The 26515-nt window shown below is 31.4% G+C and overlaps 3 protein-coding genes across 4 annotated transcripts in view; 1 reads left to right on the top strand and 2 right to left on the bottom strand.

The window, feature by feature from the left end:
• The window catches only part of LOC126735397 (sestrin homolog), a 242178-nt gene that overhangs the window by 22748 nt on the left and 192915 nt on the right, over positions 1–26515 (top strand). The window contains exons 1-2 of one of the 2 annotated variants that reach the window (XM_050439366.1): positions 10875–10981; positions 11088–11217. The exons of the other annotated variant lie outside the window; for it this stretch is intronic. Of the exons in view, the coding sequence (XP_050295323.1) occupies positions 10890–10981; positions 11088–11217 (222 nt within the window). The 5' untranslated portion in view covers positions 10875–10889. Of the gene's footprint in view, positions 1–10874; positions 10982–11087; positions 11218–26515 lie in introns of those variants that run through there. 2 annotated transcript variants of the gene reach the window in all.
• On the bottom strand, positions 4400–9978 carry LOC126735401 (uncharacterized). The gene is made up of 3 exons (XM_050439370.1): positions 9699–9978; positions 5042–5187; positions 4400–4944 (listed from the first exon to the last, which is right to left on the bottom strand). The coding sequence occupies exons 2-3, from the start codon at positions 5143–5145 to the stop codon at positions 4761–4763; spliced, it is 288 nt and encodes a 95-aa protein (XP_050295327.1). The 5' UTR covers positions 5146–5187; positions 9699–9978; the 3' UTR covers positions 4400–4760.
• Positions 24277–25480, bottom strand: LOC126735399 (uncharacterized). Its single transcript, XM_050439368.1, has 2 exons — positions 25262–25480; positions 24277–25202 (listed from the first exon to the last, which is right to left on the bottom strand). Exons 1-2 carry the CDS (start codon positions 25280–25282, stop codon positions 24492–24494), a joined length of 732 nt encoding a protein of 243 aa, XP_050295325.1. The 5' UTR covers positions 25283–25480; the 3' UTR covers positions 24277–24491.

The raw sequence follows: 26515 nt of genomic DNA, 5'->3' as shown, positions 1-26515 counted from the left end.
TAACTAGAATATGAAGTTATATTTTTTATCCAAGGCGCTTGGACTAATAAGTTGTTACTTCTTGTATGCCTTATCTCACTCTAGCGCATGACTTTTCTCGGTTGTTCTTGTTCTAGATTTGACAGTTACAGTCCTGTCACCTATTAGTCCGGGCTTATTTGGATTTTTGTTGGGTGGATTGTGGTTCAATTAATTGTTGTTTTTTTATTGAAGGCTCTTGTATCAATCAATCGTAGCTTTTTGTATGCGTCCGTTTTTAAAAATTATTAAAAAAAATCCGACATATTTTAAAAAGGAACATTTTGACGAATTTATTTACGTAGACTTTTGTAGTCAAATATTCCTTTCCTGAAAGAGGTTCATGTGGACGAAGAACACGAGTAGAGTTTCCTGGAAAAAAAAACTGAAAGGGGAACAATTCAGATGCCAAAAAAATTTTTTTTTTTTGATTTTGAGGCCGTTGGGAATAATTATTCGATTTTCCAGGTAATTGAAATAATTTTCTTTCAGGCAATGCAATTATTTTTTTTACATTTTTCAAGCAATTGAATCAATTAAATCCAGTTTTTCGTTCTTCCAGGCAGCTGACGCTATTTTCAATCGTCATTCAAATGACCAAGAACCTCATCTTCCTGAATGAATTTTGTTTCTATTTCAGGCAGTTGATGACGTCATCCTTCCCATTCAAATGACCAATAACTTTAACTGCCTGGAATAAAATAGGAAATTTATCCAAGCAGTTGATCACGTCATGTTTCCCATTCAAATGACCAATAACCTCCACTCCCTGGATGAATTATGTTTCTATTTCAGGCAGTTGGTGACGTCATCCTTTCAAATTAAATAACAAATAACCTCAATTCTCTAGACGAATTTTGTTTTTATTCCAGGCAGTTGATGACGTCATTTATCCCATTCAAATGACAAATAACATCAACTGCCTGGAAGAATTTTGTATCTATTCTAGGCAGTTGATCACGTCATCCTTTCAAATTAGATGATAAATAACCTCAATTCCCTAGACGAATTTTGTTTACCTAACCTCAACTCCCTGGTCGTATGTCGTTTTTATTCCAGGCAGTTGATGACGTCATCCTTGCCATTCAAGTGACCGATAACCTCAACTCCCTGTACCAATTTTACATTTTATTCCAGGCAGTTGATGACCTTAATAATTTCATTCAAATGAACAATAATCTCAACTGCCTGGACCGATTTCGTATTTTATTTCAGACAGTTCATGACGTCATTCATTTCATTCAAATGACCAATAACCTCAACTCCCTGGACGTATGTCGTTTCTATTCCAGGCAGTTGATGACGTCATCCTCAACTCCCTGTACCAATTTCACATTTTATTCCAGACAGTTGATGACCTCAATAATTTCATTCAAATGAATAATAATCTCAACTACCTGGACGAATTTCGTATTTTATTTGAGGCAGTTGATGACGTCATTTATCCCATTTAAATGACCAATAACATCAACTGCCTGGACGTATGTCGTTTTTATTCCAGGCAGTTGATGACGTCATTGATCCCATTCAAATGGTCAATAACTTCAACTGCCTGGACATATTTTCTTTCTATTCCAGGTAATTAATGACGTCATTCATCCCATTCAAATGACCAATAAACTGAACTCCCTTAACCAATTTCGTATTTAATTTCAGACAGTTCATGACGTCATTCATTTCATTCAAATGACAAATAACATCAACTGCCTGGAAGAATTTTGTATTTATTCTAGGAGGTGGTCACGTCATCCTTTCAAATTAAATAACAAATAACCTCAATTCTCTAGACGAATTTTGTTTTTATTCCAGGCAGTTGATGACGTCATTTATCCCATTCAAATGACAAACAACATCAACTGCCTGGAAGAATTTTATATTTATTCTAGGCAGTTGATCACGTCATCCTTTCAAATTAGATGATAAATAACCTCAATTCCCTAGACGAATTTTGTTTTTATTCCAGGCAGTTAATGACGGTCTTCATCCCATTCAAAAAACAAATAACTTCAGTTGCCTGGACGATTTTCGTATTTTATTCTAGGCAATTGAAGATGTAATTTTTTCCATTTAAATAACAAATAACTTGAACCGCCTGGACGAATTTTGTTTCTATTCCAAGCAGTTAAGGATGTCATTCATCCCATTCAAATGACCAATAACCTCAACTCCCTGGACGTATGTCGTTTCTATTACAGGCAGTTGATGACGTCATCCTCAACTCCCTGTACCAATTTCACATTTTATTCCAGGCAGTTGATTACCTCAATAATTTCATTCAAATGAATAATAATCTCATCTCCCTGGACGAATTTCGTATTTTATTTGAGGCAGTTGATGACGTCATTCATCCTATTTAAATAACCAATAACATCAACTGCCTGGACGTATGTCGTTTTTATTCCAGGCAGTTGATGACGTCATTCATCCCATTCAAATGGTCAATAACTTCTACTACCTGGACGAATTTTGTTTCTATTCTAGGCAGTTGAGGATGTCATTCATCCCATTCAAATGACCAATAACCTCAACTCCCTGGATGTATGTCGTTTTTATTCCAGGCAGTTGATGACGTCATGCTTGCCATTCAAGTGACCGATAACCTCAACTCCCTGTACCAATTTCACATTTTATTCCAGGCAGTTGATGACCTTAATAATTTCATTCAAATGAACAATAATCTCAACTCTCTGGATGAATTTCGTATTTTATTTGAGGCAGTTGATGACGTCATTCATCCCATTCAAATGGTCAATAACTTCAACTTCCTGGGCTAATTTTGTTTTTATTCCAGGCAGTTGATGACGTCATTCATCCCATTCAAATGAACAATAACCTCAACTCCCTGGACGTATGTCTTTTATATTCAAAGTAGTTGATGAAGTCATCCTTGCCATTCAAGTGACCCATAACCTCAACTCCCTGGACCAATTTCGTATTTTATTCCAGACAGTTCATGACGTTATTCATCCCATTCAAATGAACAATAACCTCAACTCCCTGGACGTATGTCTTTTATATTCAAAGTAGTTGATGAAGTCATCCTTGCCATTCAAGTGACCCATAACCTCAACTCCCTGGACCAATTTCGTATTTTATTTCAGACAGTTCATGACGTCATTCATTTCATTCAAATTACTAATAACCTCTACTTCCTAAACGAATTTTGTTTCTATTCCAGGCAATTGATGACGTCATTCATTCCATTCAAATGACCAATAACCTCAACTCCCTGGACGTATGTCGTTTATATTCAAAGCAGTTGATGACGTCATTCTTGCCATTCAAGTGATCAATAACCTCAATTCCTTGGACCAATTTCGTATTTTGTTCCAGAGAGTTCATGACGTCATTCATTTTATTCAAATGACCAATAACCTCAACTCCCTGGACCAATTTCGTATTTTATTTTAGACAGTTCATGACGTCATTCATTTCATTCAAATGACCAATAACCTCAACTGCCTGGACGAATTTTGTTTCTATTCCAGGCAGTTGATGACGTCATTCATTGCATTCAAATGGCCAATAACCTTAACTCCCTGGACGTATGTCGTTTTTATTCCAGGCAGTTGATGAGGTCATCCTTGCTATTCAAGTGACCAATAACCTCAACTCCCTGGACGTATGTCGTTTTTATTCCAGGCAGTTGATGACGTCATTCATCCCATTCAAATGGCCAATAACCTTAACTTCCTGGACAAATTTTGTTTCTATTCCAGGCAGTGGATGACGTCATTCATCCTATTCAAATGACAAATATCATCAACATCGATATTTGTCCAAAAACTAAGAAATTTGCTTAAAAATGTATAATAATAATCGAAAAAATAAATAAAAAAACGACCTAGGTAAGTTAATAAAAGACTAACAAATTTGATAAAATTCGTTAAAAATTATTAAAAAAAAGGCTGAATAATGCCTTTAGAATCGAAAAAAATCTTAAAATATGTTACTAATTTCAAAAAAAATGCCGAAAAGACTAGGAAATGTGCTGAAAAAACCCCTTTATAAAATTTAAAATGGCGGACGATCTATGACAAAATGGCGGATTCATAGCCTCTTTAGAACAAAGATCGCTACTCTTTCACCATAATATCAGGAAAATATGTTTTCAAGCTTTTGACCGCAACAAAAACTGAAAATAACGTTACAACAACAATATTTATATTAAAAATAAATTTATCAAATAATACAACCTAATATGAAAAAACTAATTTTACTTAGGACCAAAAATCACCTTCCCCATATATATCAGAAAATGGCCGAGGATCTAAGACAAAATGGCGGATTCATACCCTGTTTAGAACAAAGATCTCTACTCTTTCACCATAATATCAGGAAAATGTGTTTTCAAGCCTTTGATCGTAACAAAAACTGACAATAACATTACAACAATGTTTATATTTAAAAAAAAATCCAATAAATAAAGTTAATTAAATAATATATAAACTAATTTTAATTAGGACCAAATAGCACAACCTACATGGTAACATTTCCCCTGTTCACCATCGGGATCAAGTAAACCGCCCTGCATCACATATCTATAATTCGCTTATGGAGCTTCTTTAAATATAATTCTCTATTAATCTTAAAATCAATTTTTCCAATATATTACTATTTCTACGTACTACAACTAAGTATTTATTAAAAACTAACCTTCTTTGGAACACCTTGTATTCATCTGCACCTAATAATTTCCATTGAAATTAAATAATAAATAATTTATCTATATCTAATCGAAACTAGTAAATGGCTCCACTTAAAATATACCAGGGTATCACAAGGGATATGGTGACACACACCAAACACGTAAAACTCATGGAAAATATGTTGGGAGAGTCGATTTCTTGGGTCCAAGGTGGTTCCATTAGTTCGTAAGATTTCCGGTGGAACTCTTTGATTTCCACGTCGTGCTTGAATTTCACCCTAATAAAAAATTTAAATTAGGCAACTACAGAGCCGATTCATGTTTGATGTTTTTGTTCATATAGATACAGGAAATAGATGAAAAATTGAAATTCACCTTGAACTGTCCTTGTCCTCGATATCCCTCCTCCAAATCAAATGTCCGTTACCATTCTTGTCCAATATCCATTCCGGTTCCGGCACTTTGAAGTTTTCCGACATCTTAATTAATGCTCCTTATAATCTAATCTTCCGCAATTGTTCCTTAAAAAAAACACGATACAATCAAACAAATGTGATTGTTTTAAATAAATTTATATTTTTAGAATCCGTTTTCCAGGCTGACCTTTGCACGATTGCTCGCCTTTGTTTCACATTTATTTATTTATTGTCGAGGCACAATGGACTTTGTCTTAAGTAAATTATTCTTATTATCGATAAAGGATCTACATCACTTTAATTGTTAATTGTAATTTTCTAGTAGGCAAATATTTTGTTGGTAATTAAACATTTATAATAAAAAAACGTCGGATATAAGTTCATTCTTGCTTATAAAAAAATACAGTGTTTTTGTTGGTGGTCTATATAATAAGCAAATAATAACAATCGTTTTTTACCTATCTGGATAAACTCATGCTAAGGAGAAATTCTTGATAATGGTTATATCTTGGGCAAAAAAATTTTTTTTTTTACTCACATTTCGACATTTAAATCCATCTGAGACCCATGAATGCGGTAGAAATCGATACAATACACTTGTTATCCATTTTTTGACCTTTAAACCTATCTGAGACCCATGAATTATTGACGATCGCAATTGAATGATGCTTCACGTCTCTAGTGGGTTTAACTACTTAAGAAGAGTGAAATTTCAAGATGATTCAAGGCGTGCCTGGAGCCTGAAATGCGGTAGAAACTGATGCAATACACTTTTTACCAACTTCTTCACCTTTAAACCTATCTGAGACCCTTTAATCATTGACGATCGCTATGAAATGATAATTTACGTCTCTAGTGGGTTTAACTACTTAAGAACAGTGAAATTTCAGGATGATTCCTGGCGTGCCTGGACCATGAAATGCAGTAGAAACCAAAAAAATGCACTTTTTACCCACTTTTTGACCTTTAAACCTATCTGAGACCCTTGAATTATTGACGATCGCTATGAAATGATGTTTTACTTCGTTCACTAGTGGGTTTAACTTCTTAAGAAAAGTGAAATTTCAAGATGATCCAAGGCGTTCCTGGACCATGAAATGCGGTAGAAACTGATGCAATACACTTTTTAGCCACTTTTTGACCTTAAAACTCATCTGAGATTCAAGAATCATTGACGATCGCTATAAAATGATGCTTCCCGTCTCTAGCGGATTTAACTACTTAAGAACAGTGACATTTCAAGATGATTCAAGGCGTGCCTGGACCATGAAATGCGGTAGAAACCGATACAATACACTTTTTACCAACTTCTTCACGTTTAAACCTATCTGAGAGTCTTGAATCATTGACGATCGCTATGAAATGATGTTTCACGTCTCTAGTGGGTTCAACTACTTAGGAACAGTGACATTTTAAGATAATTCAAAGCGTTCCTGGACCATGAAATGCGGTAGAAACCGACACAATACACTTTTAATCACTTTTTGACCAATAAACCCATCTGAGACCCATGAATCATTAACGATCGCTATGAAATGTTGTTTCACGTCTCTAGTGGGTTTAGCTACTTAAGAACAGTGACATTTCAAAATGATTCAAGGCATGGCTGGACCATGAAATGCGGTAGAGACCGATATAATACACTTTTTACCCACTTTTTGACCTTTAAACCCATCTGAAACCCATGAATTATTGAAGATCGCTATGAAATTATGCTTCACGTCTCTAATGGGTTTAACTAATTAAGAAGAGTGAAATTTCAAGATTATTCGAGGCGTGCATAGACCATGCAATGCAGTAGAAAACGATTAAATACACTTTTTACCCACTTTTTGACCTTTAAACCCATCTGAGACCCTTGAATCATTGACGATCGCTATGAAATGATGCTTCACGTCTCTAGTGGGTTTACCGACTTAAGAAAAGTGAAATTTCAAGATGATTTAAGGCATTGCTGGACCATGAAATGCGGTAGAGACCGAGAAAATACACTTTTTACTCACTTTTTGACTTTTAAACCCATCTAAGACCCATGAATCATTGACGATTGCTATGAAATGATGCTTGACGTCTCTAGTGGGTTTAACTACTTAAGAAGAATGATATTTCAAGATGATTCAAGGCGTGCCTGGAGCATGAAATGCGGTAGAAAACGATAAAGTACACTTTTTGACCTTTAAACCCATCTGAGACTCAAGAATCATTGACGATTGTTGTGAAGAGATGCTTTGCGTCTCTAGTAGGTTTAACTACTTAAGAAGAGTGAAATTTCAAGATGATTCAAGGCGTGTCTGGACCATGAAATGCGGTAGAAACCGATACAATACACTTTTTACCTACTTTTTGACCTTTAAACCCATCTGAGACCCATGCATCATTGACGATCGCTATAAAATGATGCTTCGCGTCTTTAGTGGGTTTAACTACCTAAGAAAAGTGAAATTTCAAGATGATTCAAGGCGTGCCTGGACTATGAAATGCGGTAGAAACCGAGAAAATACACTTTTTACTCACTTTTTGACTTTTAAACCCATCTGAGACCCACGAATCATTGACGATTGCTATGAAATGATGCTTCACGTCTCTAGTGGGTTTAACTACTTAAGAAAAGTGAAATTTCAAGATGATTCAAGGCGTGCCTGAGCCATGAAATGCGGTAGATACCGATAAAATACACTTTTTACTCACTTTTTGACACTTAAACTCATCTGAAACTCAAGAATCATTGAAGATCGCTATGAAATTATGCTTCACGTCTCTAATGGGTTTAACTAATTAAGAAGAGTGAAATTTCAAGATTTTTCGAGGCGTGCCTGGACCATGAAATGCGGTAGAAACCGACATAATACACTTTTTACCCACTTTTTGACCTTTAAACACATCTGAGACCCATGAATCATTGACGATCGCTTTGAAATGATGCTTCACGTCTCTAGTGGGTTTAACTACTTAAGAAGAGTAAAATTTCAAGATGATTTAAGGCATTGCTGGACCATGAAATGCGGTAGAGACCGAGAAAATACACTTTTTACTCACTTTTTGACTTTAAAACACATCTAAGACCGATGAATCATTGACGATTGCTATGAAATGATGCTTGACGTCTCTAGTGGGTTTAACTACTTAAGAAGAGTGAAATTTTAAGATGATTCAAGGCGTGCCTGGAGCATGAAATGCGGTAGAAAATTATAAAATTCACTTTTTACCCACTTTTTGACCTTTAAAACCTATCTGAGACCCTTGAATCATTGACGATCGCAATACAATGATGCTTCACGTCTCTAGTGGGTTTAACTACTTAAAAGAGTGAAATTTCAAGATGATTCAAGGCGTGCTTGGACCATCAAATGCTGTAGAAACCGATGCAATACACTTTTTAACAACTTCTTCACTTTTAAACCTATCTGAGACCCTTGAATCATTGACGATCGCTATGAAATGATGCTTCACGTCTCTAGTGGGTTTAACTACTTAAGAACAGTGACATTTTAAGATAATTCAAAGCGTTCCTGGACCATGAAATGCGGTAGAAACCGACACAATACACTTTTAATCACTTTTTGACCTTTAAACCCATCTGAGACCCATGAATCATTAACGATCGGTACGAAATGATGTTTCACGTCTCTAGTAGGTTTAACTACTTAAGAACAGTGACATTTCAAGATGATTCAAGGCGTGCCTGGACCATGAAATGTGGTAGAAACCGATAAAATACACTTTTTACCCACTTTCTGGTCTTTAAAGCCATCTGAGTTGTTGTGTTAATCAAAATCCATTTCTTTCACATTTAATGTGTTTTAAGGCCTGAGGTATTTAACATCCCAACGTTGCCAAGGTCGACAAAAAAATCTCTTTTTTTAAATATTTTTAAAAATCCTCAAATATATGTACTGTTATTTATTAATTAGAAGACAACATTAATATTTATTTTCGAAATAATGTTGACATAAAAATAATGTCTGTGAGTCCAACGTTGCCATTATTAAGGAAATATCAGTTTTTTGACAGATTTTTAAGTCTCTTAAATGTACTGTTTTTTTTAAATCCTATTAGTAATTAAATTCTTTTAATAATAATTAAACATTTAAAATTAAATAAACAAAAAAATTAATGCCCATAGGTCTAAAAAATTCATAATTTAGCACCATTTAAAATAAAAAAATTAAAGCACTTATTTTATTTTTTGATGTATTTAGAAAAATTGTATCAATTTATTGACCATATTCAACGTTGCCAATATTACTAATTTTTCAGGAGGATTTTTTCCAATTTAAAAATCCAAACTAGGAAGTTCCTTTAAAAAATGACTTATCACCAATTATGTCATCGACAGTAAAATAATATAAATAGCGATATTGTGTGCAATATGTTAATGTAAACAATATTATCTTAAAGTTTTATGTTTATTTTCCTTTTCTAAAATATGAGTTTTCAAGGTCCTTTGCAACTGCGTTATATTAAAAAAATAGTTAAAAAACTACAGTTACAAAACATACTTAAAAATTAACCCAAAAATTGTGAATTCGGGACTAATTTGACCTTTAAAGGGTTTAAAACTGATAGCAAATGTCATCTTTAATTACCAATTAATATTCATTAATAATATTTCTTACCCTTATATGGTTTTAATTCAAAAATCCCTATTTGGGTTGATGTCCTACATCACCATTAAAACCAATTATTACCCTGCATATCACCAATTTACTCACAACATTGTGTTATACAAGATCACAAAAATACACAAATGTCACTTAAGTACGTCGCAAATAATTAAACAACCCAGACGCAACTTTAATAATTAATTAAATAATTATTGTTGCTAATCCACGTATGTATTGCTTTCTATTAACTGTGACATTGCTCTGTTGCCGGCTGTGTCGATGACGTTCATCATTCATTCTCCAAGTGAAAGATAGCAATTTAGGTGGTGTGTTTTTTTTTGTTGATTGACTGTGTGGCGCTGTTGCCGGATTTTGTTCGGGGTATTTCGTTTATATTGACTTTGTTTCTGTATTGGTAGTTTTATTAAAATTCAAAGTTAAAACTAAGACTACTATCTGTTTGATAGTGAGTGCAATCACTTCAGTAATGTAACAAATAGCAAGATAAAACTCACTAATTGGTACAATATAAAACTAACGATAGGTAGTACATTGAATGATTAAATAGCTAACAACCTAATTATATCTGAAAGAAGAGATTTCAAATTATTGAAAGTCATGCCAAATAGATGAACATTAAAAATTTAAAATTTTTATAGAAATAAAAACTTCAATTCTGAATTTTTTGAATCCTTAATATTTTAAATTGTTTTTGTCTCCTTCAAAAAATACTTTTTTTGAACACCAAACTGAATTATGAATTTTTTTTAGCATTGAATTTTCAGAATCGAATTGTCATTTATATATGAGTATATACTAAATGCAAAACTCGGTATTTGACAACAAACGCGAAAGTGATTTTATTTTACATTTTAACAGACTACACTGATATCTAAAAGATATACTACAATATAAGCTGCAAAAGTGCCTATTTACGTATAAAAAAGACGTTTACTTATAGAGGATAAATGCAAAACTGTGTATTCGCAATCGCCGTTCGGATGCAAAACTGGGTATTTTCAATCAACCAATAAGAGCGCTAGAAACACTTGTAACGGCCGCATACCACGTGTTATAATTTCATTATTTTTATTTTTAGTTTGTTACTATACTTGATAGTATAAACATCGTCTCGCAGTTTTAAGCCGTTAAAATTTTAATTTGTTATTATTAGTTTTGAAAAAAGTGTCTACTACTGTAGGAATGGATACAGTACAACCATGTGAAAAAGGAAAAGGGAGAAAACGCGAAATAAATAAGGAGAACTGGAAAAGAAGGAAGATGCAAATTGAAAGGTAAATGCAATGTTTATAATAATATTATTTAAACCTGCATAACAATAAGTATCCAGGAAAAATTAAAGTTTACAATTTATTATAGTTTGTTTTTTTTTAATTTCAGACATAAACCACATGATTTGCCTCAATACCCGAAATGTGCTCACAATAAAAAACCAGTGTTTTTGTGTCGGAAACTAAGCATGAGAGACATTCAAAGCTTCCACATGGCATTATATTCAAATGTTAACAAGGTAAAACAAGACATTTTTGTGCTACAATTTTGTGAGGGTTCAAAACCCAGAAAATCATTAAGAAATCATCATGGACTTCCATAAAATATTTTGTTCCAATAATAACTAAGGAAAAATTTAGAGTTTGTAAAAAAGCTTTTCTCGGAATAACCCGTTTTAGTGGAGACAGGTTGGAAAGAAACGTAAGAAATTATTTGCTTTCTAATGAGTTGCCAAAAGAGCGACGTGGTGGTGATAGGGTTAAAAACAAAAATGACCATCTTAAGGATTTAATTAAGCAATTCATTATGAAAATTTGGAATGCAAAATAAGTCATTATCAAAGAAATCGAACTACTCGTGTGTTTTTGCCCTGTGAATTAAATTTTCGAAAATTATATAAAATGTTTTGTGAACAAAATCCTAATTTTGCCATAAAATTGTGTTTTTTTAGAAGATATGTGAATAAAAATTATAATCTAAGCTTTGGTACCCCCATGACTGATTTATGTTCCACTTGTATTCAGTTTGAAGAGAAGTTGACAGTGAACACTAATGACGAAGCTCAGATAATTTGCGAACAACGGGTCCATAAGTTGAAAAGCAAAGCATTTTATAAGTGTTTAAAATTAGACAGAGAAGATGTATAGCTTTTTTCTTTTGATTGGCAAAAAAATTTGGCTTTGCCTAAATTGCCAGATCAAAGTGCATACTTTTCTCAACAAATAAACTTTTATAATTTTACTGTGGTTTGCGGCAGCTCTTCAACAAAACTTTCTCAAAATACAGTGTTATCTTTTGTCTGGCTAGAAACTGAATATTGTAAAAATTCCAATGCTATTGCCTCAGCTATACATACTACGCTGAAAAATTTTGATTTTAGAGAAACTACAAACAAAATTTTACTTTTTGCCGATGGATGTCGGGGGCAAAATAAAAATAACACCGTCATGGGGATGCTAGCATACTGGCTCTGTTATAATGCACCAAAAACCATTGAAACTATCGAGTTTACATTTCCAATAGTTGGCCATTCATTCATTCCCCCAGATATGGCTTTTGGGTTGATCGAACGCGAAATTAAAAAAAAAAAGAGATAATCAATCGCCACGAATATGAGCAGATTATTCAAAATCATTCAAGGGTTCTTAGGCTAAGTCAAGACTGGACAATTCTCGATTGGAAAAACACAGTGTACCAAGTAATAAAAAAGCCTGCCCAATGGCACGTTAAATTTAATGAAAGTAAACGCTTCGTATTTACACGAGAAGGTAATTAGCACTCTATTAAGAGGAGAAGTGCTCTATAAATCTGATTTGGGTGTGTTTAAGTCAGTTGTAAAGAGAGGAAAAACCCTTTCACGTTTAAAGCCTGAACAAATTCCTACTGGAGTGCATTGCTTAATAGAAGATAAGTCCTCTATTTTTAATTTACTAAAGAATCATTTTGGATTGGACTGGGCTAGCAAACCAGAATTGGAATTTTACAAGGATCTTCAAAACGCAGTTCATAATTACCAACAGAGAGGAGCTGAAGAAGACCAACAAAATGAAGAAAATGAAAATGATAATAATGTGGTCATTGAAGAATATGAAGGACTTAATGATCTAACCTGTTTAAGGACTTCTGATACTTTTTTGCATTTTTCTAAAAAATAGGAATTTAGAGAAATAATTTTTTTTGTTTTCTTTAATAAACTTTTTCACAAAACATAGTTTTTGGTATTATTATTCTTTACTTTCAATGTAAAACTTGGTATTTACAAAAAATAAATGCAAAACTGTGTATTTTCAAACATTATTTCCTTTTTTCTTATTTATAAATAAGTAATGATTTAAAAAGTAAACACAAATCGAAAGAATTTAGATAGATTCATCTACCAAACATTTTCCCAACTACATAACACTAAAAATAATTTTTTTACAGATTTTTGCGCTTCCTGAAAACTTGCTTCTATTGCAAATGTCGAGATTTGCATTTAGTGTACTCATATCCCTATCTCAGTCTGAAAATTGGAAGAAGATGGGAATAAAATGTTGCTTTTCGGGTGTAATTAGACACATTACTGGAGAAAAACACTATTTCCAAGCGATCCAGACACTAATTAGAAAATCAGACGATGATATAGAAAATAGGTGGAAAAATCGAATTCTCATTGATATATCCCCATCTTAATCTGAAAATTAAAAGAGGATAGGAATAAAATGATGTTTTTCGGGTATAATTAGACACATTACCAGAGAAAAATAAAATTTTCAGGCGATCCAGACACTACTTACAAAATGAAATGATGATATAGAAAATAGGTAGAAAAATCGAATTCTCATTTATATATCCCTATCTCAATCTGAAAATTAAAAGAGGATAGGAATAGAATGATGTTTTTCAGATATAATTAGCCACATTACGGGAGAAAAACACTATTTCCAAGCGATCCAGACACTAATTAGAAAACCAAACGATGATATAGAAAATAGGTGCAAAAATCTGTGAACCTTAAATTAATCGTCAAAACTGAAATGTTTTTGAGGATTTTTGAATTTTTTGGGTTTTGAGTTAATTTTTCTTTAATAGTAAAATATTCTTAAATTGTCTAAATTTATTAAGCACTGAATTTTTTAAACTTTTTGCATTTTTTGAACGATGGATCCTAAACCTTTTAAATTGTTTTTTTTTTCAGTTTTTACTTTAAAATTTTTCTGAGCCTATTCTTGAATTGTTCCAATCTTCTGAAACTTGGATTTTCAGTCTTTTGAATTTTAACCCTTGAATTTTGAAAAATTTTGTTAAATTCTTAATAGAGAGATTTTAAATTTGTGTTTGTGTAATAGTGAGACTTTAAATTGTTTTTATTATTTTCTTTTAAACAAATTGACAGATATAATAACAGAAAACTAAATAATAAATTTTAATTAAATATATTAAATAGGTACATATTATATATATTTTTAATTTAGATATTCTTAGAAATTTTGAAAAAAAAATTACGGAAAATAGATAATGCAAGGAAAAATATCGATAATCAGTATAGGAATTTTATAATTTCGAATTTTTGCATAATTTTAATACAAATAAATAAAAAAATAATACATACACTGGTGGCCAAAAGTAGATTGACAAATTCCATTTTTATGGATATATTTTATCTGAAGCAAAGGAAAAACCGGTTGAGCTTATTAGTGTTCAGGAATGTAAACAACATAGTTTGAAGAAACAAATTCCATAGAATTTTAGATTTTTATAGATTATAGATTTTTATTGCTTGCACTTTTTCTCAATAATTTTGTTTGACTGCTAGGTGGCCAAAATTGGATTGACAAACAACATCTTTATTCAGTCTCTGAGTTTTATGCGTTGGTTTCTGTTGATTTGACTTTCCTTACTATTAGTTTTGAAAATTATTCACAATGCCACGTGGTATAACTTTATCGATCGATATTAAGATGCAAATAATCGACGATTACCGAAAAGGGGTTAAACAGGCGGATATTGCTCGAAAATTTTCTCTTTTAAGGGCAACAGTAAATCAAATAATAAAAAATTTTAATCTCCGTGGAAGTGTTGTTCCTCTAAAAAAATCTGGCCGACCAAAGAAGACCACTAGTCGTGTTGACAAATAAATTTTGAAAAAAGCAAAACTTGACCCATTCGCAACTTCAAAAGAAATCAAGCTGCATTCGGAAGAAGAAGAAGGTGTGGGTTTAGTTAGTTGTCGTACCATTAGAAGGAGAATTCAATATAGTGATTTAAAAACAAGACGCCCTGCAAAGAAACCACTGCTAAGTTTAAAAAACGTACGGGCGCGAATGAGCTTTGCTCGAGAACATAGTCACTGGACAGTCTCCCAATAGAAAAAGGTTATTTTTAGTGATGAATCAAAGTTCAATTTAATTCATTCGGATGGCAAAAGATATGTTAGGCGTCCTGTGAACCAAAGGTATGATCCCAAATATACGGTGTCCACAGTCAAGCATGGAGGTGGTTTCGTGATAATAAGGTGTGTAAATCAACATGAGAGGCAAATTTATTTAAGTTGTTTCTGACATACAATAGGCATTCCAGGATAAAGAGGGATGGAAATGTTAATATTCGCAAGTTTCGAAATACAGCTCTACAATCTTCTCCTGAACCCGAGTCCTCTCAAGATCCTAACCTCCTTTCTCTGGAGACCAAAAGGACGTTGAGCACGGGGAGCATGATCCCAAATCAACACAGCATATGACATTTGCGCATGGAAAGTTGCAAAATAGGCATTTTTTAAGACTGCCTATACATTTTCTGCTGTTAAGCTTTGAGGGTACCCACTCAATGTGCAGATCCCATTGTACCTTTAAATCCATAATAACACCGAGGAATTTAATCTGGGATACATGATCATTAAGGCCATCAACACTTCTCAGAGAAAAAACCATTCTCTCAGTCTTGATCACGTTAAACATCAGCCTGTTAGAAATAAATCAATTTTCTGCCACCTACTGCGCTTTCAGGGAACCCAATAGAGAAGCCTCGAGCGTTCCACCAGTAATCGAGATTGTAGTGTCATCGGCAAAGAGTGTGTATTTTACATTTGGATCGACTAGTGGCAAATCAATAATATAAATTAAAAATAAAACCCAAATTGACTCCCATTGAATAGGTTATTTTCCTCAAAATACTGAATCACTGATCTGACAGATATTTTATTTTTCCAAAACGTGTTTTTCGGGCTCCCATAGCCCGACGATGGATCACTACACTTGATAGAAGGCACGGACTTAAATCCGATCGAGAACATTTGGGATTACATTGATCGTCACATCCGATGTTAACATTTTAAAAATAAACAAGAACTTTTTGAAGCTTTGAAGGCATGCTGGATATCCATTGACACGTCCTATATTGACAATTTAATTAGGTCAATGCCCAAAAGATTGGTGGAAGCGTTGATTGAAGAGGCGAGAAGATACGCATATTTACGGGCAAAAACGTGACCCAAAAAGCGCGCGGCGGGTAGATGGCGCCACGCTCAAACGCGCGCGGAAATCTTTTTGCCGTTTGTGTCTCATTATTGTTTAGCGGAGCTCGCCAGCATCGTCTAAGGGAGTTTTTGCATGTTTGGCGTATTATTTTGTATTATTATTGTTTTGAATTATGTCAAATTCAAGCAAAATTAACGAGTGTGCTTATCGGGGATGTACTAATACTAGGAAGAGAAAAAACAATTCTCTTAGTTTTTTGAAAATTCTTTTAGTTTTTTTAAATGGGAAACTGAAAAATACCAGCAAATTAGAAAAAAACAAACTTCTAAGAAGCCGCATAGCAAAATACGTATCGTATCCAATCAATGATTGAAAATTAAATCTTGCCTCTTCAGTCAATGTTTAAACAAATAAAATAAAAAATATTGATAAAGATTGTTTAAATAATCTTTATATGTAAATACTTTTACTACCATTTATTTATGATTATTTCGTTATGTAAAATTTTCTGCTAAAAATATATACGAGCCCCGTCTTATTTCAGTTGGCCCGCTTAGTAAAAAATTAATTTCTTATTCTTTTATCGAATCTTTATTCCGCAATATTACAATACCAAAAAGTATCTCATATAAACATTATGTGTTATCTCTAAAATTAGATTTTGGTTGATTGATTAATTTTTGAATCATATTTTAAATAGTAGAAATAAATTTCTTGTTTCTATTTTTTATTTTATTTTAACTCTTTAGGCATATACAAGGGTTCTATTCATTAGGTCCAAAATCCACTAGCAAGAAATTTGGGATAGTTTTAATCAGGGGTAGTATCAGAACTTAATAAACCCCATGCCTCAAAGAATTGCGACTGTTTTAAAAAATAAATATATGTTCAATATAAATGAGTTTACTTTCCCATTTTGTTGTGTTTATAGAGTAAGTAAAGCTTATTATTTGTTTAAAACTATAACACTATAAAATTTGTCTTTTTTTTTGGGGGTTTAAACAGAAATTATTAAGAATTTTCAATTGGGCCAACTGAAGTGGGACGGGGCTCGTATAATATGAAAAATGTAATTACATAGCGATTATTCATAATGCCCAATGCCCGGGCAATTTAAAAATTATGATGCTATTTATCAAACCAGAATATTAACCCAAAAATAATCCAATTTTACCATTTTCTTTGGTTGGATATATAGGGTTGGATTGTTTTTGGGTTATGTATGCTGCTTATGTATTTTTGAAATCAATTATTTTCTTGGGTATTGGTAATTGTTAAAACATAAAATTTATCTTGCTTTAACATATAATTTTAATAACGTTTCGGTCTTCATATTCTTGACCTTTATCAAATCTACAATAGACATTTTTAGATTTAAAAAAAATACATTTAAAAGTTTTCAGCTAAAAACTTACCCTATAAAACATAAAAGTCAATCTAAAGGTGAGTAATATATACAGGGTGTTCCGTTGATCATGTTACAAACTTCTATGGCAGATAGAAAACGTCAAAAGAAAAACAAAAGTTCATATAAACATGGGTCCGGAAAAGCTTCCTCAAGGAGCTAGAGCTCTTTGAAAATAACCTTTAAAAACTAGTTTTTTTTTATAGCTCTGGAACTACTTTAGCTACCGCAACAAATTTTGGGAGGTAAATTATTGTTAGTACGTTTATAAAAATTAAATAAAAAAAATATTTACCAGGGGCTTCAGAATCAGGAGACTATTTGGTAAATTTGGGCCCATTTCTTTAAGACTTTAATTTCTGCCCCAACATGGTTTGGACATTAGATTATGATGTTCCTATACTTTTTACATAAAAAAAGGTGCTCTTAGTAAAAGTCGGTAAATATCACCGTTTTTGTGGAAATTGACTAAAACCAAACTAAGATGCTGTATCTTGAATTAATTATTTTAATAATAATAATAATGCTAATTCATTGCCACTGTCAGTATTTTTTAAATTTGTCACTGTCAGTATTTTTTACATGATATTAATTCCCTTTTTATTACGGTTAAGTAATGAATTACACTTTTGCTGAATACGCCGATATGCTTTTAATTTATGGGGAAGTTCGATGTAATGGTAGAGCTGCTTCTGGACTATATGAAGAGTGGTTTCCCGAAAGGCGAATCCCAGCTCACACACTTTTTGAAAGGGTCAATCAACGGCTCAGGGAGACTGGCTCTGTTAAAATAAAACGCCAAGATAATGGCGCGCAAAGGAACATCCGAATCCCGGATTTTGAGGAAGAAGTGCTTCAGCGATTTGAAGATAACCCAGCAGTAAATACTCGAGCAGTTGCTGACGCGATGCATGTAAATCATGTTAGGTATGGAACGTTGTTAATGAATAGCTTCTTCGGCCCTACCACCTGCAAAAGGTGGAATCATTAGGACCAGGTTTTAGACAGAAAACAGAAACAGAACCTAGAACAGGACAGACCCTGATTTTAGGCCCCGCGTGAATTTTTGCCAGTGGTTTCTTGACCGATGTACAGAAGAACCTCAATTTCCAAAATATGTCCCTTTTACTGACGAGGCTTTATTTACAAAAGAAGGCATTTTTAATTCTAAGAATGTGTGAAGTGAGGAAAACCCTTGGTGGATGATGAATACCCATGGTAGATTATTATTTAGATTAGATTTTTTTCTTTGGGGGCATATGAAAAATCTCGTATATGAAACTCCAGTCGAGTCAGAAGAAGACCTGGTGGCCAGAATTTCCCCAAACCACGCCTGATATTTTTAACCACGTCAACCTTAATATGGTGCGTAGATACAATAAATGTATCGATCGGGGCGGCCGGCATTTTGAGCAATTAATATTTTAAGTTTATTTTTGTAATACCAATTTTTAATAAACTTTAATTTATTAATAATAACTTTTTAATATAATTAATTATTTATAATAATTTATTAATAATTTATTAATAACTTTTAATACGTTTCTAAAATTGTTAATTTGTTGGTTTTTTAGTACACGTAAAATCATTTAAACATTTTATGCCTCAAGGTAATTAAAGTGACAGTTAATTAATTTGAGTACCAATTTAATAAAGTGGCTACCTTAACTTTTTTTAAACATTTATATTATATTTACGCCAGATTTTTTTTTCATTGTTTATTAATAATAATAGATAATTCATTTTTGTATCTCATAACTTGCTTTTCGTCAATTCACAATTCACAAAAACGGTGATATTTATCATTTACCGAGTTTTACTAAGAGCACCTTTTTTATGTAAAAAGCATAGGAACATCATAATCTAATACCCAAATGGGCAGAAATTAAAGTCTTAAAGAAATGGGCCCAAATTTACCAAATACTCCCCTGATTCTGAAGCCCCTGGTAAATATTTTTTTTATTTAGTAGGTTCAAAAGAATAAACGTACTAACAATAATTTACCTCCCAAAATTTGTTGCGGTAGCTAAAGTAGTTCCAGAGCTATAAAAAAAACTAGTTTTTAAAGGTTATTTTCAAAGAGCTCTAGCTCCCTGAGGAAGCTTTTCCGGACCCATGTTTATATGAACTTTTGTTTTTCTTTTGACGTTTTCTATCTGCCATAGAAGTTTGTAACATGATGAACGGAACACCCTGTATATGTTTTTAAGGTTAATTTTTTTTCAAGGTATTTTTTTTTTAATTTATAAGCCGTAGGCCCAAAAGCTTAAAACACTTTACCATATGTATATTTTTGCACCTTGTATAAAAAATAACAGCCTCTGGTTCTGCCGAAATGTAGGCAAACTCTATAATATACTGTACTTTTAAAAATAAGCAAAATTATATTACTTATATTACTTATTAGATTTTATACTTAAAAATTAGAAAAAAAAAACAAAATATGAAACTAAACCTTTCAATATTTTCTCCCAAATTTATACTATGGAATATGCGAATATGTCCTGAAACAGAAATAGCGCAATGCGAAAACTCCCATTTCTCTGCGATATTATGTCTGGTAATTTTTAATACCAAGGCTGCCAAGCGAGTTTCATCATTCCTACGTATGGGGGCGCCACCTCTTAGCTTCTAAATTGCTAGATAAAGCAAAGAACGGCTGGCTGCCGCGGTCACGAAATTTTATACAGTATTTGCGCATCTTTTCCCTTTTCAATCAACGGTGGAAGTGAGAAGAAATAGAGGCTATGCAACGCATTATTGAAAAACCCTTTAAATTTTCTATACTTATTTTTATTTTAGTAAGCTTTGAACTTGTCAATTTAATTTTGGCCACTTGAAAATTGTTTAGTTTTTTAATTTTTTTTAATAAAATTGGGTATTACGAATAAATAGTTTAAATATCATTAAACATTACAAATAGGCTCCGTTGTTTTTTAATCAGGTACTGTCCCACCTAATTTATCATTTCCTAAACCGTGATATAAACAAATTTGAAAAATAAGTAGTTGTCAATCTACTTTTGGCCACCAGTGTATATGTAGAATTTTTAAAAAATTTAATCATTAAAAATAAACAATGATAGATAACGAAAAATAATAGTAATAATAATAATTATTATTATTATTTTAAATTGCTTTTTTTTTAGGTTTTTAAATGTTGTTTCTTCAAGACGTTGAAATGAATTTTTTGAACCTTGAACCTTAAAAATTGTTCTTTAATTAAAAGATTTTCTCAAAAAAACCTGAATTGTTGAACATTAATTAGTTTTTGAATTTTTGCTAATTTTTGACATTTTGTTTTTTTAATTTTTTGAACCGTTCTAAGTTGTACATTTTTTGGGTAAGTATATTTTAGGTAATAAATCTTGAATTTTTGTTACCCTTGGATGTTGAATTTTTTATATTTTGAACCTTAAATCCTTTAAATTGATTTTTTTCGTATTGTAAACTATAAACCATAAATCTTGAAATTTTGTGAACTTCAAACTTTGATTATTTTAAATTGCCTGGAATTGACCTAATTCTATTTAAAAGAACAAATTTGGCATGACAAATAGATGAACACCAAAAAATTAAAATATATACAGTATCGGACAAAAATAGAGGGACGATACAATTTTTTTCTTTTATTAAAAAAGCAAAAACGCAAGAAGAATTAAAACTCAATAAAACAAATACACTCATTAATAACCATATATTTGTTACATAACATACCAACATTCTTCCGTATAAACAAGATCATAAAAAGAAAAAGAAAAGTTAAATATTTCTATACGACAAAAATTAAGCGACGCTTACAATAAAAATAAAAGAAAACATTATCAGATTGCGCCCTTAATATTTAGTCCACAAGCCTTTATGTGCGATTACCTGGCGGCACCTTTGAGGCATGGAAGAAATTAAATTATCAATTATTATCTTGATCAATATTTTTCCATATATTTTTAATTTCTTCAAAAATGTACTCTTTGTTTTTATACTAGGTTTTACTTCTAAGTGGCCTATATCTACAATTTCCCACAGGTTTTCGATCGGGTTAAGATCGGGCGATTGGGCTGGCCATTTAAGAATGGCTATTTTATTTTCATTAAATCATTCTTTTATACATTTTGCTGTATGTTTTGGATCATTGTCGTGTTGGAACACAAAACGTAGTGGCATATTCCATTCCGCATAAGGTATCATGACATTTTCAAGGATATATTTATACTTAAACCTATCTATAATGCCCTCAGTTTGGTAAATTGGTGTCATTTCATAGCCAGAGGAACAACCCCACACTAAAAAGTTGCCACCTCCATGTTTTACAGTACCTTGGACATACTTTGGGTCAAGTCTTTTACCTGCAATATGACGAACATATTGAACACTATCACTTTTATACAAATTAAACTATACAAAAATCACTAAAAAGTACTTTTTTCTATTGCTCTGGTGTCCAGTGAGCATGTTGTTCTGCAAACAGAAGACGTGCTTTAATATTGTTCTTACTAAGAAGCGGTTTTTTGGCAGGTTTGCATGCTTTTAAGCCTGCTTCAACTAGTCTGCGCTGTATCGTACGAGAGGAAACATTGGAGCCCCCAGCTTCAGCCAGAATTTGCTTTGCTGACAGAAAAGGATTTGCCTGGGAGATACTTTTAATTTTTCTATCCAGTTTCTTTGAAATTTTTCTTGGTCTACCCGTCGGTTTTCGGTTAACTACTTTTCCTTTAATGCGATAGTTCTGAATGGTTCTCGACACAGATTTTGAAACCTTTAGTTCTTTGGACAAAATTGATAATTATAGGGTGGTTGGACTGCCAATATGATATAAAAAAAAAACCTAAGGAACAAAGGTTTAATGAGTAACATTGGCAACGTTTTATATCATTTAAAGTTATCCAATCTTAAATTTATTTTTAATGACATAATAAGTTAGACACTGAGATTAAGAGGAAAAAAAAAGGCGATCTGGAAAATATCGCGTTTTTAATGACCATTGGCAACGTCGGAATGCCAGACATCATCTGTTAAATGTATATTTAAAATGCGCGGTAAATAAACACAGATCTCGAAGTCATTAATCTTTTTTTATCTGGAATCTGGATATTTTGCATTAGCGCTTCGAGTTTTGGCCGGTTCCTATCAGTCCGCTTATGGATGCTTCTTGAGTGATATCTCGTTCTTTTTTTTAATTATTTACTGACATTTATGCAAGTTCAGCGTTTATTTTTAATTATCCGACCCCCACAAATCATCATAAATAAATAAAAGTCTTTTTTTATCCTACAGTCATTGTTTTTAATGAACCAATTAATAATTTCAAGAAGCACTAAAATTGTTCTGTCAGAGACATCTTACGGCAACTAAATAAATCATACTCTCTCGCTTTTGGCGGGAAGTTTCCTTTGTAATATCGTTTCCCGCCACCGATATTTTATAGATGGCCACACTAGTACTTTAATAAATGATTTACCAGGTTTACAGGGATACTTAATTCGTATTGGCCGGTAATAATTAGGAAAATATAATGAAACAAATTAAAAAAAAATATATATATATTCCAATTACAATTAATACAATAAATATTAGCATACAAAAAATCACTTAAATACTTGTGTTAAATATTATATATATATATATTATATATATATATAATATTATATATATATATATATATATATATATATATATATATATAAATATTATATATATAATATTATAAATATTATTATATATATTATATGTTAAATATTATTGAAATTAAATACTTGTGTTTGCTTACAACACAAAAATGTCTATATAAAAAAAAATATAAATAATCAAAGCCAGTACATAAATCCTTCATATCAAATTCCACACAACTTTTCCCTAACACAAAACATCCATACCTAATTGAAAAATAAGTGTATTTCGCCTTAAGAATATACTAAATTTATTATAATTATTATATACACGTTCCCTAACTTTATTACTGAATATTTTAGGTCTTTTTTATAATTCTAATTTCAGGAGGAATTAAATTGTAAAATTTTTGGCTATAAATCCATAAAATGGAGATTAAGCTGTTTGTGATTAAGTGGTAAAGACAGATTGTTATTTCTCTTTGAGATCTCAGTTTTATGTATAAAAGAGCAAACATTTTGTATGTAAAGTATAGTAAAAAAGTATAAATATGTAAAGTATAAAATATATAGTACATAGTATATTATGTAAAGTATAACGGATCTCAGAATTATATAACAATTCTGTTGAATATAGTTTGTTCTTTTTGTAAATTATTTTAAGAATATAGTTTTGAGAAACTTTCAAATATTGAAGATTTGTATATGTACCAGGGTAAATATTTTTTTATAAATTTTTTGAAATATAAATCTTTTAAACTCTTTATTTATTTAAAAAGTATATACATTTTTTAAATTGTTTAGTTATGGTTTTTTTTATTTTTTTTACCTTGACCTTAAAGCCTTATGAATTTTGCAATTGTTTGATCTTCAAATCTTTAATTCAATTTTTCGTTCATTTTAGAATTTTGTCGAATTGCCTGAATTTTCAAATTTTTTCTATCTATTATTGATTTAAATTACCTTAGAAACGGGATATGTTATGGTAGCAATAATACCTGCTATCACACCTAGGGCATTATAATAATGCCCGGAAATTTTATTGCTTATCCAATTTTATTTCTCTCATAATAAAGAATAAACATCCATTTTATACAAAAAATAACGTTTCTTTAAATACTAAAAATTACACTTTATTTCCAAAATAAAAATTACAATTTTGAAATGTCCGGGAAAATGTAGCTGATCCCACTATAGAATGGTCGGTGTTTTTTGTGATGGTAGAGGTGGCAGCACTAACGCTATTTTGTATAGTTTGTAAATTGTCCATTAAAGAATTTTCAATAGTCGATACGGAATTAACTGAATTGGTAATCATTTTGGCTATTTTATTTTTGGATGAAATACTTTCTTCTAAGTATATATCCTTCAGCTACTGAAGAGCTTTTCCATTTCCCATGTTGTTTTAGCATTTCAAACGAAGCACCTGCCTCAACAAGTAAAGTTGACGATGTGCGACGCAAATAGTGGTCGGTATAAGCTTCTGCATTGTCCAGTTTTAAAAATTTTGCGATCAAAGTTGGGATGCTTCCTATGGTATTTTTTCCAACAGGTTGTACTGTACAGCGACTCTTTCTACTATAGGTAAGAAAGAATCTTCGCTCGTTTATTCCAGCTGGTCTTAATGCTGCGTACTTTTTTATTAAATTTAAAGCGCCTAAATCTTCTTCAATGATAATAAAACTTTTTGAAGTTGAAGTTTTAGTTTCTGGCGCCTTTATAACCAAGACCGTTCCTCTATCTTCAATATCATCAATGGTCATTTTGACCAACTCGTCTCGTCTTAAACCACCAAAAACACCCATTACCAATATGACTTTGTGTACCAAGTAGATATCATCAGGAGCCTTCTTAATAAATTTTATTATTTGTTCTCCTTCCAAAACTTTAGACTTCTTCGGGACATATCCTTTCGACTTAACTTTTAAAAAAGATATGAGACGATGGTATTGCGAGATGTCTATATTTTTATAGACCATTAACGTAGACCTTAGGGTAGAATACTTGGTCCAGAGAGAGTTCGGACTGTATTTTTCCGACTAAAAATATTAAAATTTGTTAAATATATGTACCTATTAAAATAAAATCAATAACTTACCATTTTCTGAAAATATGCCATTAGAACGGTTTCGGTTATTTGAACAATTGCGTTGGCATCTTTCTAAATACCAAATATGCCATACTCCCGATCATACTGTTGCCTTGATTTAACTGGCAAAAGATTTTCGGTCGCTTTTATGGCCTTCTCTCTTCTATTTTGTGGAATTTTTTCCATTTTAAGCAAATATTTAAACAAAAAATGCCAACTGACTAACTGACAGAAACATCAAAGTCAAACTTAAATAATCACTGCAAGTCACTTGATAAATTTCTGTAGTATGTACGTATACCTACCTGTACAGGTAGATCCTATTTTTTAATTAATATTAAAAGTATTTTAATTATAAGATAAGTTTTTTCAACTTTCTTCAAAGTTTTTTCAAGTTTTTAATTTTTTTTAATAAATTGTTTTTTTTTTGTTAATTTTTGAACCATAATTCTTAAATTTTTCAAATAATTTTTTTCGGTTTTTAATTTTTTTTCTTTACAATTTTTTGAAATAAAATTTAAATTTTGAATTTGCTTAAATTTGTTAAACTTACATTTCTTCTACTTTGAACTGTATTTTTTTTTGAATTTTTTGGATCTTGAATCTTGAATATTTTTTTTATTGTTAAACAGTAAATGCATTAAGTTTTTTGGTAATTTTTTAACATTTTTGGTTTTTTGAACCTTTTACGTTGTTTTCTTAAATTTTCACATTCAAATTTCTTCAATTTTTTTTTTGAACTGAATCTTGAATTTGTTTGAATCTTTAACTGTAAGACTTGAATTAATTCTTCCTTCATTGTAACATTTTCTCAGATTGTCTTCATTTGTTGAATTTTGAACCTTAAAGTTGTTTACTTTTATGATTTTCTTATATTAAATTTTTTTTGATACATTGATTTTTTTTAAGTTTCTGAACCTTTGATTAAAGGATCTTGAATGTTTTGAACTTTGAACCTTACATTTGAATTTTAGAACCTTTGGAATTTTAGAATTCTTAGTTTATTTAATTTATTTTAAATTGTTTTTTTTTTCTTCAGAAGATCTTTTCAGCTGAACATTGACTCTTGAATTTTTGGAATTTTTAAAATTTTTATTTATTTTTTACTTTAATGTTTTACCTTAAATGTTTTTTAATCTGTTTTTTTTTTTAATTTTAATTTTTTTTAGATCTTGAATTATTTTTTCTTTAGTGCTGAAATATTCACAAATTGTCTGAATTTTTTGAACTTTCAACTTAAACTTTTTGATTTTTTTATAATTT

This window comes from Anthonomus grandis, chromosome 4, assembly GCF_022605725.1.
Source record: "Anthonomus grandis grandis chromosome 4, icAntGran1.3, whole genome shotgun sequence".
NCBI lineage: Eukaryota > Metazoa > Arthropoda > Insecta > Coleoptera > Curculionidae > Anthonomus > Anthonomus grandis.
Note: the sequence above shows the minus strand (reverse complement) of the source record. Positions and strands in the feature narration are given on the sequence as shown.

What these genes read in the sequence shown, in the direction of transcription:
- LOC126735401 (XM_050439370.1), bottom strand. Translation starts at nt 5,145, where the DNA reads ATGTCGGAAAACTTCAAAGTGCCGGAACCGGAATGGATATTGGACAAG. An exon ending in GAGGACAAGGACAGTTCAAG is followed by an intron (nt 4,945 to 5,041) that starts GTGAATTTCAAT and finishes ATTTTTTATTAG; the next exon opens with GGTGAAATTCAAGCACGACG.
- LOC126735399 (XM_050439368.1), bottom strand. Translation starts at nt 25,282, where the DNA reads ATGGCATATTTTCAGAAAATG. An exon ending in TGGCATATTTTCAGAAAATG is followed by an intron (nt 25,203 to 25,261) that starts GTAAGTTATTGA and finishes TAATATTTTTAG; the next exon opens with TCGGAAAAATACAGTCCGAA.